Raw genomic sequence first — 15388 nt, forward strand, 5'->3', positions numbered from 1 at the left:
ATGATCACACTGACAGAACCACAGGCACGTAGACACAGGCAACAGAGCATGCACAATGTCGGCACTAGTACAGTGTATATCCACCTTTCGCAGCAATGCAGGCTGCTATTCTCCCATGGAGACGATCGTAGAGATGCTGGATGTAGTCCTGTGGAACGGCTTGCCATGCCATTTCCACCTGGCGCCTCAGTTGGACCAGCGTTCGTGCTGGACGTGCAGACCGCGTGAGACGACGCTTCATCCAGTCCCAAACATGCTCAATGGGGGACAGATACGGAGATCTTGCTGGCCAGGGTAGTTGACTTACACCTTCTAGAGCACGTTGGGTGGCACGGGATACATGCGGACGTGCATTGTCCTGTTGGAACAGCAAGTTCCCTTGCCGGTCTAGGAATGGTAGAACGATGGGTTCGATGACGGTTTGGATGTACCGTGCACTATTCATTGTCCCCTCGACGATCACCAGTGGTGTACGGCCAGTGTAGGAGATCGCTCCCCACACCATGATGCCGGGTGTTGGCCCTGTGCGCCTCGGTCGTATGCAGTCCTGATTGTGGCGCTCACCTGCACGGCGCCAAACACGCATACGACCATCATTGGCACCAAGGCAGAAGCGACTCTCATCGCTGAAGACGACACGTCTCCATTCGTCCCTCCATTCACGCCTGTCGCGACACCACTGGAGGCGGGCTGCACGATGTTGGGACGTGAGCGGAAGACGGCCTAACGGTGTGCGGGACCGTAGCCCAGCTTCATGGAGACGGTTGCGAATGGTCCTGGCCGATACCCCAGGAGCAACAGTGTCCCTAATTTGCTGGGAAGTGGCGGTGCGGTCCCCTACGGCACTGCGTAGGATCCTACGGTCTTGGCGTGCATCCGTGCGTCGCTGCGGTCCGGTCCCAGGTCGACGGGCACGTGCACCTTCCGCCGACCACTGGCGACAACATCGATGTACTGTGGAGACCTCACGCCCCACGTGTTGAGCAATTCGGCGGTACGTCCACCCGGCCTCCCGCATGCGCACTATACGCCCTCGCTCAAAGTCCGTCAACTGCACATACGGTTCACGTCCACGCTGTCGCGGCATGCTACCAGTGTTAAAGACTGCGATGGAGCTCCGTATGCCACGGCAAACTGGCTGACACTGACGGCGGCGGTGCACAAATGCTGCGCAGCTAGCGCCATTCGACGGCCAACACCGCGGTTCCTGGTGTGTCCGCTGTGCCGTGCGTGTGATCATTGCTTGTATAGCCCTCTCGCAGTGTCCGGAGCAAGTATGGTGGGTCTGACACACCGGTGTCAGTGTGTTCTTTTTTCCATTTCCAGGAGTGTATGTCTAATCATTCAGTATCAAGCTTGGGCGAATGGACATATGTATTAGTTTCTTTTGTTTCAAGCCAGTTCATCTTCCTCCCCTTATGTGATGCACCTTGTACCCCTCTACCCTTCTTTAAGAAGGTGGTCTGCTAAAGAAGAGATTCCTTTTCTAATAATCGAACTTTCATTGTGTTTCTTCGAAAGCGGGTATATCGCCATTGCCAGTCTGAAGTATATAGAATTTGCTGCTGTTACAACTGGAATAAAGAAACTTGCTAAATCTGACATGTATACCTTACCTGTTTGTAAAACTGGGTGTGTTAAAGACAAGATTAATTTGTTCAGCCATTCCCTTGGAATATATCACAAATGTTTATATTTCAATTTATTTTATCCACACAACAATTATTCTAACTTGCTACATAGTTCATTACTTAATGTGTTGCATATTTTATCTAAGTTCAGTAGTTTTACATAGCATTTTCACTTAAATAATTTCCTTCATTATAGTCCTAATCAAACAATTACACCTGAAATTTTTGAAAACCAACAGAGACACTCTGTATGTGCATAGTTTAAAGTCTTAGATCGTACAAAAATTTTACTACCACACATATTTAAATTAATTAGCTACTGAACTTGTTAACTGGAGACTGTGTGTGTGTGTGCTAGTAATGTGCTGACTAGTAATGTGAAAAAAAGTACTCTTAATAAGGCCAATTACAGTATATCATCTAGAATTGCCTGTGGTACCCTGCTTTTAAACATGACATAACTGCACAGATCACTTTTGATATGTGTGATACCAACTAAACAAAATTTCATGTGACTATTTATAAATCAGATTGAATATAATGAATAGCTATAAATAATATTCAGAATGACTTTCTTATGGCACAATCACACACAGTAGCTGGATCAGTCTATGTGAAATCAACCAGTGCTCTGGTTCTTGACATCTCAAATTTTCATAACTTTTGTACACTTATAGCTGTAGTTGTTTGCATGAAAAGTCTCAAACTACATTTTTTTGAAATTTTCGTTTTTAAGTCATTAATTTTTAAAATCTTCAAAATTATGATATTTTTGTGACATTTTGAAACCTTCAAATAACTGTACCTCAGAAACTACTTGACTTACAATGTAAAATTTGTGCGGTTTTATTCAGTTTCTTAGAAGCTTTAAAAGTGTGTGATGATATTCAAAACAATGTTGAATTTCTCCAGATTAAATTATATTTAATTTTGAAGATTTCAAATTGAAATTTTTTGTTTTGAAAAAATGTATATTACTTGTACATTAGTTATTAATGTGTATGCCATATTTCATAATGGTGTTTCAGTGGGAACTTATTGAAACAAATTTTATTTTACTGGTAAATGCAGCACATCATGTACAGGCTGTAGTGCTGAGGACTTGTTACTATGGTGTACTATGTCAAAAACCAAATAAGATAATAAATTTATTACTCTTCTTTATTTGGTGACAATCAGTTTATTACATTATTAGAATTTAAATTTAAATTCACATTTGGCTTTGGCTATCTCATGTTAACTGCGAACATGTTTTAATAGATGTACACCATAACAACATGTGCTCAAAAAGGACTACAAATAATTTACTTAATCCTACCTTCATTTTAAAACTTCAAATATTAATTGATAAAATTAAATATGTAATGATGTGACTGTAATTGTTTAACAATATGTTATTTGTGTACCTTGCAAGGAGAAATTGTTCATTTCTCTCCAACAAGAAAGCTGTTATGGTGATCCACTAACAATATTATTGGAGTCCAAAACTATGTATTTCACTTTTCTCTGAAATTATGTAACATAGTTCTTCCAAGCAACAATGACATAAAAGGTGTAACAACATGTTATTTTCTAATATAATCTGACACCTTTCACAGCTCTTCATCTGATAGTCAATGTGTTCTTCCAATGGCAGCTGTGGGATTTAATTTACAAAGTATGAGGTTTTTTTTATTGCAGTATATTTATTGGTCTTCTTGGTCACGAAAAAAAAGAACTGGTCCACAAGGATGTATAGATAAAAGTTCTACTTCTACATAATTACTATTAAAAACAGTCTTGATCACGATTTATTTTACAAGGTGACCGGTTTCGACCACTACTGTGGTCATCTTCAGACCATTGAGTAGGAACCCCTTTCTGTTGGAGAATCACAACTGATTCTCCAACAGAAAGGGGTTCCTACTCAATGGTCTGAAGATGACCACAGTAGTGGTCGAAACCGGTCACCTTGTAAAATAAATCGTGATCAAGACTGTTTTTAATAGTAATTATTTACAAGACATTGATCACTACTGTTCCCATAATGCATTCAAAAGTAATTCTACTTCTACTTTTTCATATCTGGATAGCACAGAGATCATCGATCATTTGTTGTCATAAATACAAGAAATAAGTCGTGTAATCTGTTCAAAACCATGCAGCCCCTGAACCCACTTGAATTTCGTGAACATCAAAACCCTTAAAACCCTATGGCTTTGCTGATATGAATAAATGCATGATACTTCTGAGTCCCTGTGACTGCTATGGCTTTATAAAATCTTTTGCCAAACTTCTTTCTCATGTGGCATGGTCATCATTTGTCACACAGAAGTGACTCATGGCATATATGCTTTACTTCACTCAAACAAGTGGTATGAAGTTAATATTTAATCATGTTGTACTTCAACAAGTGATTAAGATGAATGTTAAGAAAACCACTTTGACTTTTATATTATATTCATTAATGAAGTCACTGGTTTCTTTTTGTATGAACATCCGCAAGTGACAAAGTGGCACATATGTGTCAATGTCATGATTTTAAATGCTTAATTTCCCTATATGACATTGAACTGCACATGTCATAATACACTAACACAATATTGTGTTCTTCATGGGCTATGCTCGGCACTTCTCATATTCCAACATGTGCCTTTTGGCATTTTATTGGGCGATGAAGGATTTTAAATCATGGCACCAGCACTTTTCTGCCACTATATCCCCTGAGCACATGTACTGAAACATTTACACATGCAAAAAGCAACCTGGTCCTCTTAGCTTTGCTAATGCTTTGCCAATTTTATCTCAATAATTCATCTTTATAGAAGTAGTTTAGTGTCAATAGAAGTGGATGTTTTTGTTTTATTGTACACACACACACACACACACACACACACACACACACACACACACACACACACACGCACACACTTTTCTATTAATATGAACAGCTACCACTGTATATCAGAGGTCATATAAGAATGCAAATGCATACTGTCCCTTACATTGTTTATATTGTTATATAGCATAGTTTACTATAATTTTTAAATGATAAAGCGAATTATGCTTAATTAGTACTCAATAATTTCATTTTAGCAGTAGTTTAATGACTAGTGTGTAAAGCAAGTGCAGCTGAGGTGATACTGGCAATATGAATAACAATAAAGAAATATTATCATAGGTTCCCTTTGGAATACCATAACAAAATCTGGCACAAACATTAACAAACAGTGCACGACTAACAAACTTTTTTCAGAACAAACAAATTACAATTTTGAAATTTTCAAAATTTCAAAATATTTTGGTCTTGGAAAATTTAGTATTTAAGAGTGCATACTTGGAAAGACTATCAGAAGGTTAACGAATATTTACAAATGGATATGAAAGCGTTTTGAAATTATATTGAATCCTTTTAATGAGACAGAAAAGAAACTTGACCTAGCAAAAACAAAGATTTTTTATTTATGTTACCACATAAGTAAAATTAATCTTTGTACACAATCATTAAATTACCCTTTGCCTTTCTTAATAAAATACTTTATCTAATAGTGGAGGGAGTAAGAGAATTAAAATACTGAACACATGATTGGTAATTAACCTTGGATACCAGCACATAAGTATTGTTAGATGCAATGAAATCTTTACACTACAATAATTACTTGGCTAGTGCTTGCAGGAAAATAAACTGAATACAAATTACTTCTCCTTAAAAAAGGAGTGATTGAATAAATAAAACTTACTCCCATTCACACACACACACACACACACACACAAACAAAATAAATGCAACAAATAATACAAAAATGTAGGAAATCCACAGTATGTGGTAACAGAAGAACTTCAACTTCAAAATGAGTTTTCGAAAGTGTTTCTCTATAAAATTATCTTAAAAATCTTACTTAATCCTCAGTCATATTTGGGGTTATTCCAAATGAAATTTCATTCTCTGAGGAGGACGACCGCCTTCCGAGCTCCTCATTCAGCCATGCCAACGCTTTCTCCCCCCCCCTCTCTCTTCTCTCTCTCTCTCTCTCTCTCTCTCTCTCTCTCCCTCTCTATCTTCTCTCTCTCTAGCCGACAACTGCTATCTCCCTCTCTGATCGACGACTGCTGACTCCTTCATGCGGCCGAACTCTTCCCACTAACAAGATAACCTCCGATAGCCAAAGAATACGTATCACTCATGTGTTCAGTCTTGTAAAGATGCTACTAGTGGTGAACATTCCAAATAAACCACAGTCTAACGCATGAGTGCAAATACTGACGTTTATATTGATTTTTAAGATAGGTTTTACAACAGGTAGTGTATGTAGTACCATAAAAATCGACAATAACTAAAAAATGACACCATATCAGTCATTATTTCGTTTCCTAAGGACTATAAAGGCACGAAACATACATTACCAGACGGTTTATTTAGGACTCTCCTGTAATGTATAGATATTTACTGAATGATGTCGTTTTCGTTTAATAATAAAAATACCAGGTTTCTGGTAAATACCAGAAGACCTGATGTTTTGCAGAAAGATGACACATATCTTTGTTCACTACACTTTCAGCTAAATCAGTGAAACCTATACAGGATATAATACCTACACTATTTAACATACCAAATAAGCTACCACAACTGTAGCCTAAGGAAAAACAACACAGTCGTGATGATAAAACGTCAAAGCAACAAAACTGTTTCCCAAAACAGAAGAAAGAAGTTTCACAATTGTTGCTAAATCTGATCCACAAACGGCAAGAATCTTCAAAACATTCTTTTGAAGCAAAAGGAATTACATTTATAAAAATATTCGCGTATTAGAAAGTCGAGTGAAGTGTAAGAATGGACGAATTATTAGTTCCATAAAAAATTTTAAGTGTCAAGAAAAGCGCCTTTGATAATACCAGCAGACAACATAACTATATGCTTCTCATGCATGAAATGTGTGTTTATGTTGTCTTGTTTTCAGCGAAATAAGCTGAAAATATTCACATATTCTTCATGAACGAGTTGTAGCTGTCATTATAGAATCAGTGCAAGTCGGCTGTTTTTAAATGTATTTCACGATAATTCATGTCCCTTGGCAATTTACTGATACACTGCAAAAATATAATAACTATTTCGTTAATTAAGTAGAAAATAATAGAGAACTAACATTATCCTTACGACACATGTGACTGTCTGCTTTCTCACCACTTGGAGCGCTAGTGTCGCTCCATCTATCAAACGATAACAACTTTCGCACCAGAGAGTTAAGAGCTGTGAGAAAACTGACAAATGAAACAACTGAACAGTCGTTTCACGTAATATATACCTCTTTCACAACCATTTCTCTTAATATGTACCCCTTTCAGTATCTATCGTTGTATCTAATGAAGGCGCACAGCCGAAAGCCGGTTAGTAACACAAAATAATAAATATTATAAAATATAATACCAGCGTCATGTTTACTTTCATAGTCAAACAGTTGTACAATACTTCCCCAAAAAATCACTCTTCAAATGAAAGAATCAAATAATCTCATTCGCTAGCTGGTTTTAACTTACACTTCTTGCTGACAAGATTTCTTATAGTTCCTTTTTTTTAAAAAAAAAAAAAGTTTCGCGGTGTCACGTAACCTTGGTATAACGCCACAAGTGAGTAAGCTATCTGTCGGACGAAACGGGTCTTAAGACATGTACGTTTTCCGTAATGTCTCCACAACGAATAAAGCTGTCTGGAAATGGGTTTCGCCAGCTTCACATGACGGCGTCTGATGACAAGAAATAAACTATGTGATAGGTACTGTTTTGGATGAGATCGGCTTCCTGTGCAATCGTTTTCACTTCCAAGTAACAAAAATTCCGTTAGTCATTATTTTACGAGTCTTAGCGGATTTGCCAACTAAAGTGCCACTTGTTTGACCAGACGCCAATGACAATTCGAGGCGAGGGAGCGCCGGATTTCGGGCGTGAACGCTCACTAAATTCATGTCAGCTGTCAACTGAAACCACTGAAAAATTAGGGCGAATAATCCCATACAAAATAATTACGTCTGCCACGTCTCTGATTATTATATGTGGGCACTGCAGCACGCTATTGAAACAAATACACTTTTTTATTTCAGAAGTCTGTAACTTGAGCCCATCTGTGATACCTCGTACTCCTATGTCACTGTGGTGACAAACACAGGTGTAACGAAAGCCTTGCCGTAGGGGAAAAGCGATATAGGACGTATAGTGGAGTTTCATATCTAACATTATCGCATAGCCTCTAGAACAGACCATTTTGTAGCACAATGATGGTTGGACTGAATGTTGTGAGTGACTTCTGTCTATGTGTGCAGGACGTGCAGAGAACACTGTTCCCGTATGGCGACTATGAAGATCCCGTCAGTGAGCTGAAGAAACTGCTGATTGCGGAAGGTTTCCAGATTTCGCACTGTGCGCCAGAAGCCATGGAAGTCGATTTCAGATCTCGAAAGGTGGTCAGAGGTGAGCATTTGCCGTAGCTTTCTGGTACAAGCAACAAAAGTATCATTACGGAAGTAATTATGTGACACGTCTTTTTATCACGTGCAAATTTAGAACACGTAGTACGAACATTTTTTTAAAATTTTCGTTAGTTTGATGGTGTCCGCCACGAATTCCTCTCCTCTGCTAGCTTTTTCATCTTACAGCAGAACTTGAAACATATGTCCTCAATTATGGATGTACTCCAATCTCTATCTTCCTCCACAGTTTTTATTCTCTATAGCTCCTTCTAGTACCATAGGAGTTATTCCCTGATATCTTAACAGATGTCCTTTCATCCTATCCCTTTTTTCTGTGAGTATTTTTCATGTACGTGTACTTCTTTCCTCTGCAATTCTGCGAAGAACCTCCTCATTTCTTACCTTACTCTCTAATTTTCAACGTTCTTCTGCAGCACTACATTTCAGTGGCTTTGATTCTCTTCTGATTAGGTTTTTTCACAGTCCATGTCCAACTACCAAACAACGCTGTGATCCAAAAGTACATTCTCAGCAATTTATTGTTCAAATTATTTTTGACTTATGTTTGAAACTAGTAGTCTTCTCTTGGCCAGGAAAGCCCTTTTTGCTATTGCTAGTCGGCTACCTGTTTGCTCTGCTCTTCATGGTTTATTTTGCTGACTAAGTAACAGAGTTTCTTAACTTCATCTTCTTCGAGATCACAAGTTATGATGCTACGTTTGTCACTGTTCTCGTTTCTGCTACTTCTCATTACTCTGGTCTTTTTTCGATTTACTCTCAATCGATATTCTGTTCTCATTAGGCTGTTCATTCCATTCCCTTTCACTGAAGTTAGCAATGTCATCAGCGAATCTTAACATTGATGTCCTTTAACCTTCAATTTTAATTTCACTGTTGAACCTTCCTGTATTTCCGTCGTTGCTTTTTCCACGTATAGAGTGACCAGCAGGGGTGAAAGACTACGTCCTTGTCTACACTCTTTTTAACACAAACACTTCGTAGTCTTATTGTTCCCTCTTGATTCTTGTACATGTTGTATAGTATCTCGTCTTACCCTATGGCTTAACCCTGTTTTTCTCAGGATTGCACCATTTTACATTGTCTAACGCTTTTTCCAGATATGAATATCTTATGAACATGTCTTGTTTTTTTTCAGTCTTGCTTCCATTATCAACCGCAACGTCATAACTGCCTCGCTGGTGCCTTTACCTTTCCTAAAGCCATATTGATTGCCAACTAACAGATCCTCGATTTTCTTTTCCGTTCTTCTGTGTATTATTCTTGTCAGCAACTTGGATGCATGAGCTGTTAAGCCTGCCGGACTTTTCGGCTCTTGCTAATCTTCGGAATTGTGTGGATGATGTTTTTCCCTAAAATCTCATAGTATGTCGCTAGTTTCCTTATGTTTTCCCTATTGACTCCTGTGTCTTTTTCTGTCAAGTCATCAGTTAAGTTCTCCCCCTCACAGAGGCCCTCAATGTAGTCTTTTCACCCACCGCTCTCTCCTCTTCATTGAACAGTGGAATTCCCATTGCACTCTCAATGTTACGCTTGATGGGCCACATCGTGTTAGTGTAGTATACTGCATTGTGGTTTCAATAATCTTTAAATATACTTCAAATACAAATGAAAGTTAAAATTACTATCGTTAATCCTTGCGATAAAAACTGATTATTTCCATAAAACCACATTAATACTCAAACACAATTATGACACCAACAGCACTCTGATGCTATGTGAATATTTTTAACTATTTGTGAGCAAACCCGGAAATGGTTTGCGTAAATTACTTGTACACACATCAGAGCATCAGAACTGTCTGCCTATCTGTGCCACCGCAATAGAATTTGATAATTCTCATATGACTATTGTGGTAGCATTGTTAATATTAAATTGTTAAGGGCTAAATCAGTAACACTCTGCGCAAGCGACGGATAGGATTTCAGCAGCATGCTCAGCTTGATGAACCCATTGTTATTTCGGGTCCCTCTTGTCTTAAGCATACTACACGTTGAAAACTCTTCAACATCAACGCTTTTCGCTTTTACTGACGAAGAATCAACACCTGATACATTTCAATGATAACGAATAGATCAATGAATCTTTCTTTTAGTTTTTTTAGAGAACATAGTTGTATGGAGATAAACAGCGATTAATTTACTTATAATCAATTATTCAAAATGACAGTCACAATCGCATTATTTATTTTGCCGCCAACCGGTTTCAACCCGTGATGGGGTCATCTTCAGGGCAATTTACACCACATGGTCGCTCGTTGGAGTTGTCACCCTGTCTGTGCACGGTTAGTAACTATAGTTACCGTGCACAAGCAGGGTGACGACTCCAACGAGCGACCATGTGGCGTAAATTGCCCTGAAGATGACCCCATCACGGGTTGAAACCGATTGGTGGCAAAATAAATAATGCGATTGTGACTGTCCTTTTGAATAATTGCTTTATTTTATTACTTATGGACTGAATGACAGTTTTACTCGAGGATGAGCCATTCTAGACATTATTGTTAGTGTTTTGTGTTCCTTGTTCGACTATCTGAGAACAACTGATTCTCCTTTCACATTAGCAGAAGCTGGAATCGAAGTTGCCCTCCAAACATTCACTAGTTTAATTTCCAAAGGGATTTTGAAGCTGCGTTTTCTGTCATTTCCGCACAGCAGCCTTTCTTGATATGGAGGATGTTATGTATTGCAATAGATACTGTGTTTTTGTTTCCTCATTTGTGTGCCTGTGTTTCATGGAGAGTGCAGTTGACATCAACCTGAAGAAAAATATTTTCCAAGTCTATTACTACAAAAAAGACGTGTTGCCTAATCATAACGTTGGCAGTATAACTACTGGAAATGTCCTAAAATGTGAAACACGTCTGGAGGTGAGCTTTTGAATTTCAGTATGCTTAAGACACACAAATAATTGTGACAGTTAATGATTTTTGCTGTTTAGTCTGCAGTCGACGCATCTGAGTACTATTAGTGGCTGTAGTCCCTGTACCCAGTAGCAGGATACGGTGGCCGATGTGTACTGACCATCTTTTGTCCAAAGTGCTGGGCGAGATCATTCGTTTGTTCTGAACGGGAGGCCGATAAATGTTTTCCACCTTTCGGCCGTTCAGCGATGACAAAATCGAGGCATGCGCCTTGCAATCTTTCTAAAATGACTTTACAGAAACTATTCGGTAAAAGAATTTCATTCTTGCTTTACTTATAGCGTAATATGTCAGGTTCATTTCGTTAATGATAATAGTTATTGTGATATGTACACGAAAGTAAGACACAGCGAAATTCGGAAAAGAGTGCAATGAAAAACAGAGGACGCTATGATTTTGTGTTTGATGCAAATTGCATACTGTGTTGTTGCTTACGAAATTTAGCTAACATACTAAACTTTTCTTAACAATTGTGTACAAGTATTTATCTGTCACCAGTCTCGAGCAAACTGATGTGATGTAATACACTCATTTGCGATCGCACTGCACCAGTGATAAAGCCACAGTGAAATAGCCACAGATTACTCATATTTCGTAATCAGTTTCAAACATCGAAATGAGATTTTGGCAAATGATAGTATATAAAGAGGAGACTATTTTACCATTACGTTGTTATGTAAAATTTCGGTATCTACCGTGTTAGTCCAATAACTATAGACTTTTACGGTGAAAGAATGTAATTTTTAAGGGCCATCGATAGCTGGTGAAATGAGAAATGCTATGGGTTTTGGAACATCATATATGAAGACATTACACAATTTTTGGACCGAGAATTTTCTTTTTCATAAACTACTGACTTTACTTTTCCTCAGTCCCTAACTTAATAAACTTAATAAAGCACTGTTTCAAAACCGTCTCGCAACTGTGGTTGCACAACATGTTAGCGACATGAGACTGTAAACTCCGCTTTGTTTTGGCAAAAGAAGCAAATTTTGACATGGCAACCAGAGAAATGGGTAGGTTTTACCCAAAATTCGCCACCCATGATGCTTCTCTGAAGGTTACAAACGGTTAACAAGTCAGGTGAAAATAAGTCTCTGCGTTTTCGGCGGAATTCTTTTTAAATACTAACGAAATGAGACGTGACGTAGATCTTTTTGAATGGTCACCACTCAAGTGTGGACGTGCAGGGGCCCCACTTAATATTTACAAAAAATGTGAGTATAGGCTTCAGTTTAGAACAGCACTTCCCTCCAGCACTCGGCATTTCCCTGGAATGCCTGCCCGTAACCCCCACCGCTACCATTCTTCCCACATGTTCAGCGCCAGCTGCCCATCTACCAGCCACGGAATTCCGTGCGGACTATACAGAAACGGAAATAAGGCTCATTGACATATATGTTGGGTATTTTGGTGCTCGTCCGCCAGGCCTTTGAGACACAAACTGTAGTCACTTCCTAGACTCCACAAGGCTGGTATTTCCTGCTAGAAGTATTACGGAATCTTGGTAACAATGTAGGATATGTTTGGCAACCGTGAGACCAACGAGTTAGATTAGATTAGATTAATACTAGTTCCATGGATCATGAATGCGATATTTCGTAATGATGTGGAACGAGTCGAATTTTCCAATACATGACATTATTAGGTTAATTTAACAACATACTTAAGTTAATATAACAATTTTATGTTTTTGTGTTTTTTTGTTTTTCTTTAGTTTTTATTTTTATTTTTTATATTTTTTTCAATATTTTTGTTTTTTTTTCTTTTTTTTCTTAATTTATATCTAAAAATTCCTCTATGGAGTAGAAGGAGTTGTCATTCAGAAATTCTTTTAATTTCTTCTTAAATACTTGTTGGTTATCTGTCAGACTTTTGATACTATTTGGTAAGTGACCAAAGACTTTAGTGCCAGTATAATTCACCCCTTTCTGTGCCAAAGTTAGATTTAATCTTGAATAGTGAAGATCGTCCTTTCTCCTAGTATTGTAGTTATGCACACTGCTATTACTTTTGAATTGGGTTTGGTTGTTAATAACAAATTTCATAAGAGAGTATATATACTGAGAAGCTACTGTGAATATCCCTAGATCCTTAAATAAATGTCTGCAGGATGATCTTGGGTGGACTCCACCTATTATTCTGATTACACGCTTTTGTGCAATAAATACTTTATTCCTCAGTGATGAATTACCCCAAAATGTTGTTGTTGTTGTGGTCTTCAGTCCTGAGACTGGTTTGATGCAGCTCTCCATGCTACTCTATCCTGTGCAAGCTTTTTCATCTCCCAGTACCTACTGCAACCTACATCCTTCTGAATCTGCTTAGTGTATTTATCTCTTGGTCTCCCTCTACGATTTTTACCCTCCACGCTGCCCTCCAATACTAAATTGGTGATCCCTTGATGCCTCAGAACATGTCCTACCAACCGATCCCTTCTTCTGGTCAAGTTGTGCCACAAACTTCTCTTCTCCCCAATCCTGTTCAATACTTCCTCATTAGTTATGTGATCTACCCATCTAATCTTCAGCATTCTTCTGTAGCACCACATTTCGAAAGCTTCTATTCTCTTCTTGTCCAAACTATTTATCGTCCATGTTTCACTTCCATACATGGCTACACTCCATACGAATACTTTCAGAAATGACTTCCTGACACTTAAATCAATACTGGATGTTAACAAATTTCTCTTCTTCAGAAACGCTTTCCTTGCCATTGCCAGCCTACATTTTATATCCTCTCTACTTCGACCATCATCAGTTATTTTGCTCCCCAAATAGCAAAACTCCTTTACTACTTTAAGTGCCTCATTTCCTAATCTAATTCCCTCAGCATCACCCGACTTAATTAGACCCCAAAATATGATGCCATATGAAAGCAATGAGTGAAAATAGGCGTAGTAAGCTAATTTACTAAGATGTTTATCACCAAAATTTGCAATGACCCTTATTGCATAAGTAGCTGAATCAAACGTTTCAGCAGATCATCAATGTGTTTCTTCCAATTTAATCTCTCATCAATGGACATACCTAAAAATTTGGAATATTCTACCTTAGCTATATGCTTCTGATTAAGGTCTATATTTATTAATGGCGTCATACCATTCACTGTGCGGAACTGTATGTACTGTGTCTTATCAAAATTCAGTGAGAGTCCGTTTACAAGGAACCACTTAGTAATTTTCTGAAAGACAGTATTGACAATTTCATCAGTTAATTCTTGTTTCTCAGGTGTGATTACTATACTTGTATCATCAGCGAAGAGAACTAACTTTGCCTCTTCATGAATATAGAATGGCAAGTCATTAATATATAATAAGAACAACAAAGGACCCAAGACTGACCCTTGTGGAACCCCATTCTTGATAGTTCCCCAGTTTGAGGAATGTGTTGATCTTTGCATGTTACGAGAACTACTTATTTCAATTTTCTGCACTCTTCCAGTTAGGTACGAATTAAACCATTACTTCCTGGATGACACAGAATTAACCTACAAAATTCGCTTGATATATTCATATAACTTCCATTAAATTATCTGAGTGAGTTTCATATAAGGTGTGAAATAAGTTATCAGTTCATGGTTTCGATTCTAGGAAAGTCATTCGATGTAGAAATTGCAATTAATTTCGTCTTTCACATTACGAGGTTATCTGCCCTAGCCAGAACTGCAGCAATATGGGAGAGCAAAATGCTGCAGTATTCTGCTGGCTGTGACGTAATGTCATTGCCTGGCAAGCTGGAACTGCTTTGGTTCCCGGTTCCAGTCTCTCTGGAGGATACATTTTTAGCCATTTTGTGACAGAGCTACGAGCAGTAAGATCGAAAATCAATAAGGAAATTTTATTTACGAGGGTTGAATGAAAAGTAATGCCTCCGCCTTCGTTAATTGGGTTTAGATGGAAATATTTTAATAAATCAAACGCAGAAATAATCCTTAGAATGTGATCTTTATTGCCAATATTCACCTTTCCACATGATCTCCGGCCAATTGGATACATTTCTGACAGTGATGAACAAGTTTTCTGAAGCCGTCACGGAAAAAGTCGACACTCTGTTTCCGCAACCACAGTCTCACAGTTCTCTCAACATCTTCATTAGAAGCATTATGAATCCCTGCAAATCGTCTTTTATTATCGGGAACAGATGGGCGTTAGACGGTGCTAAATCTGGACTGTATGGAGAATGCCGCACTGTGGTGAGATTCAGTCTCTGAAGTTATGCTGTGGTGGCATGTGAAGTGTGTGGTTTGGCATTGTCATGCTGCAGGAAAACATTTCCCTCTTCCTTTCGGACCCTTGTTAGCCGTCGTCTCAGAGTTCGCAACGTTGTGATGTAACGCTCTGAATTTATTGTTGTTCCACGACCAGGGAAATCGAT

At 38.4% G+C, this 15388-nt stretch overlaps 1 protein-coding gene across 1 annotated transcript in view; it reads left to right on the forward strand.

Annotated features, from left to right (window-relative positions):
* LOC126458376 (uncharacterized) overlaps positions 1-15388 on the forward strand; it is a 146064-nt gene that overhangs the window by 101977 nt on the left and 28699 nt on the right. Inside the window, exon 5 of the mRNA XM_050095351.1 lies at positions 7925-8072. Within this exon, the coding sequence (XP_049951308.1) occupies positions 7925-8072 (148 nt within the window). The remainder of the gene's footprint in view (positions 1-7924; positions 8073-15388) is intronic.

This window comes from Schistocerca serialis, chromosome 2, assembly GCF_023864345.2.
Source record: "Schistocerca serialis cubense isolate TAMUIC-IGC-003099 chromosome 2, iqSchSeri2.2, whole genome shotgun sequence".
Taxonomy (NCBI): Eukaryota; Metazoa; Arthropoda; class Insecta; order Orthoptera; family Acrididae; genus Schistocerca; species Schistocerca serialis.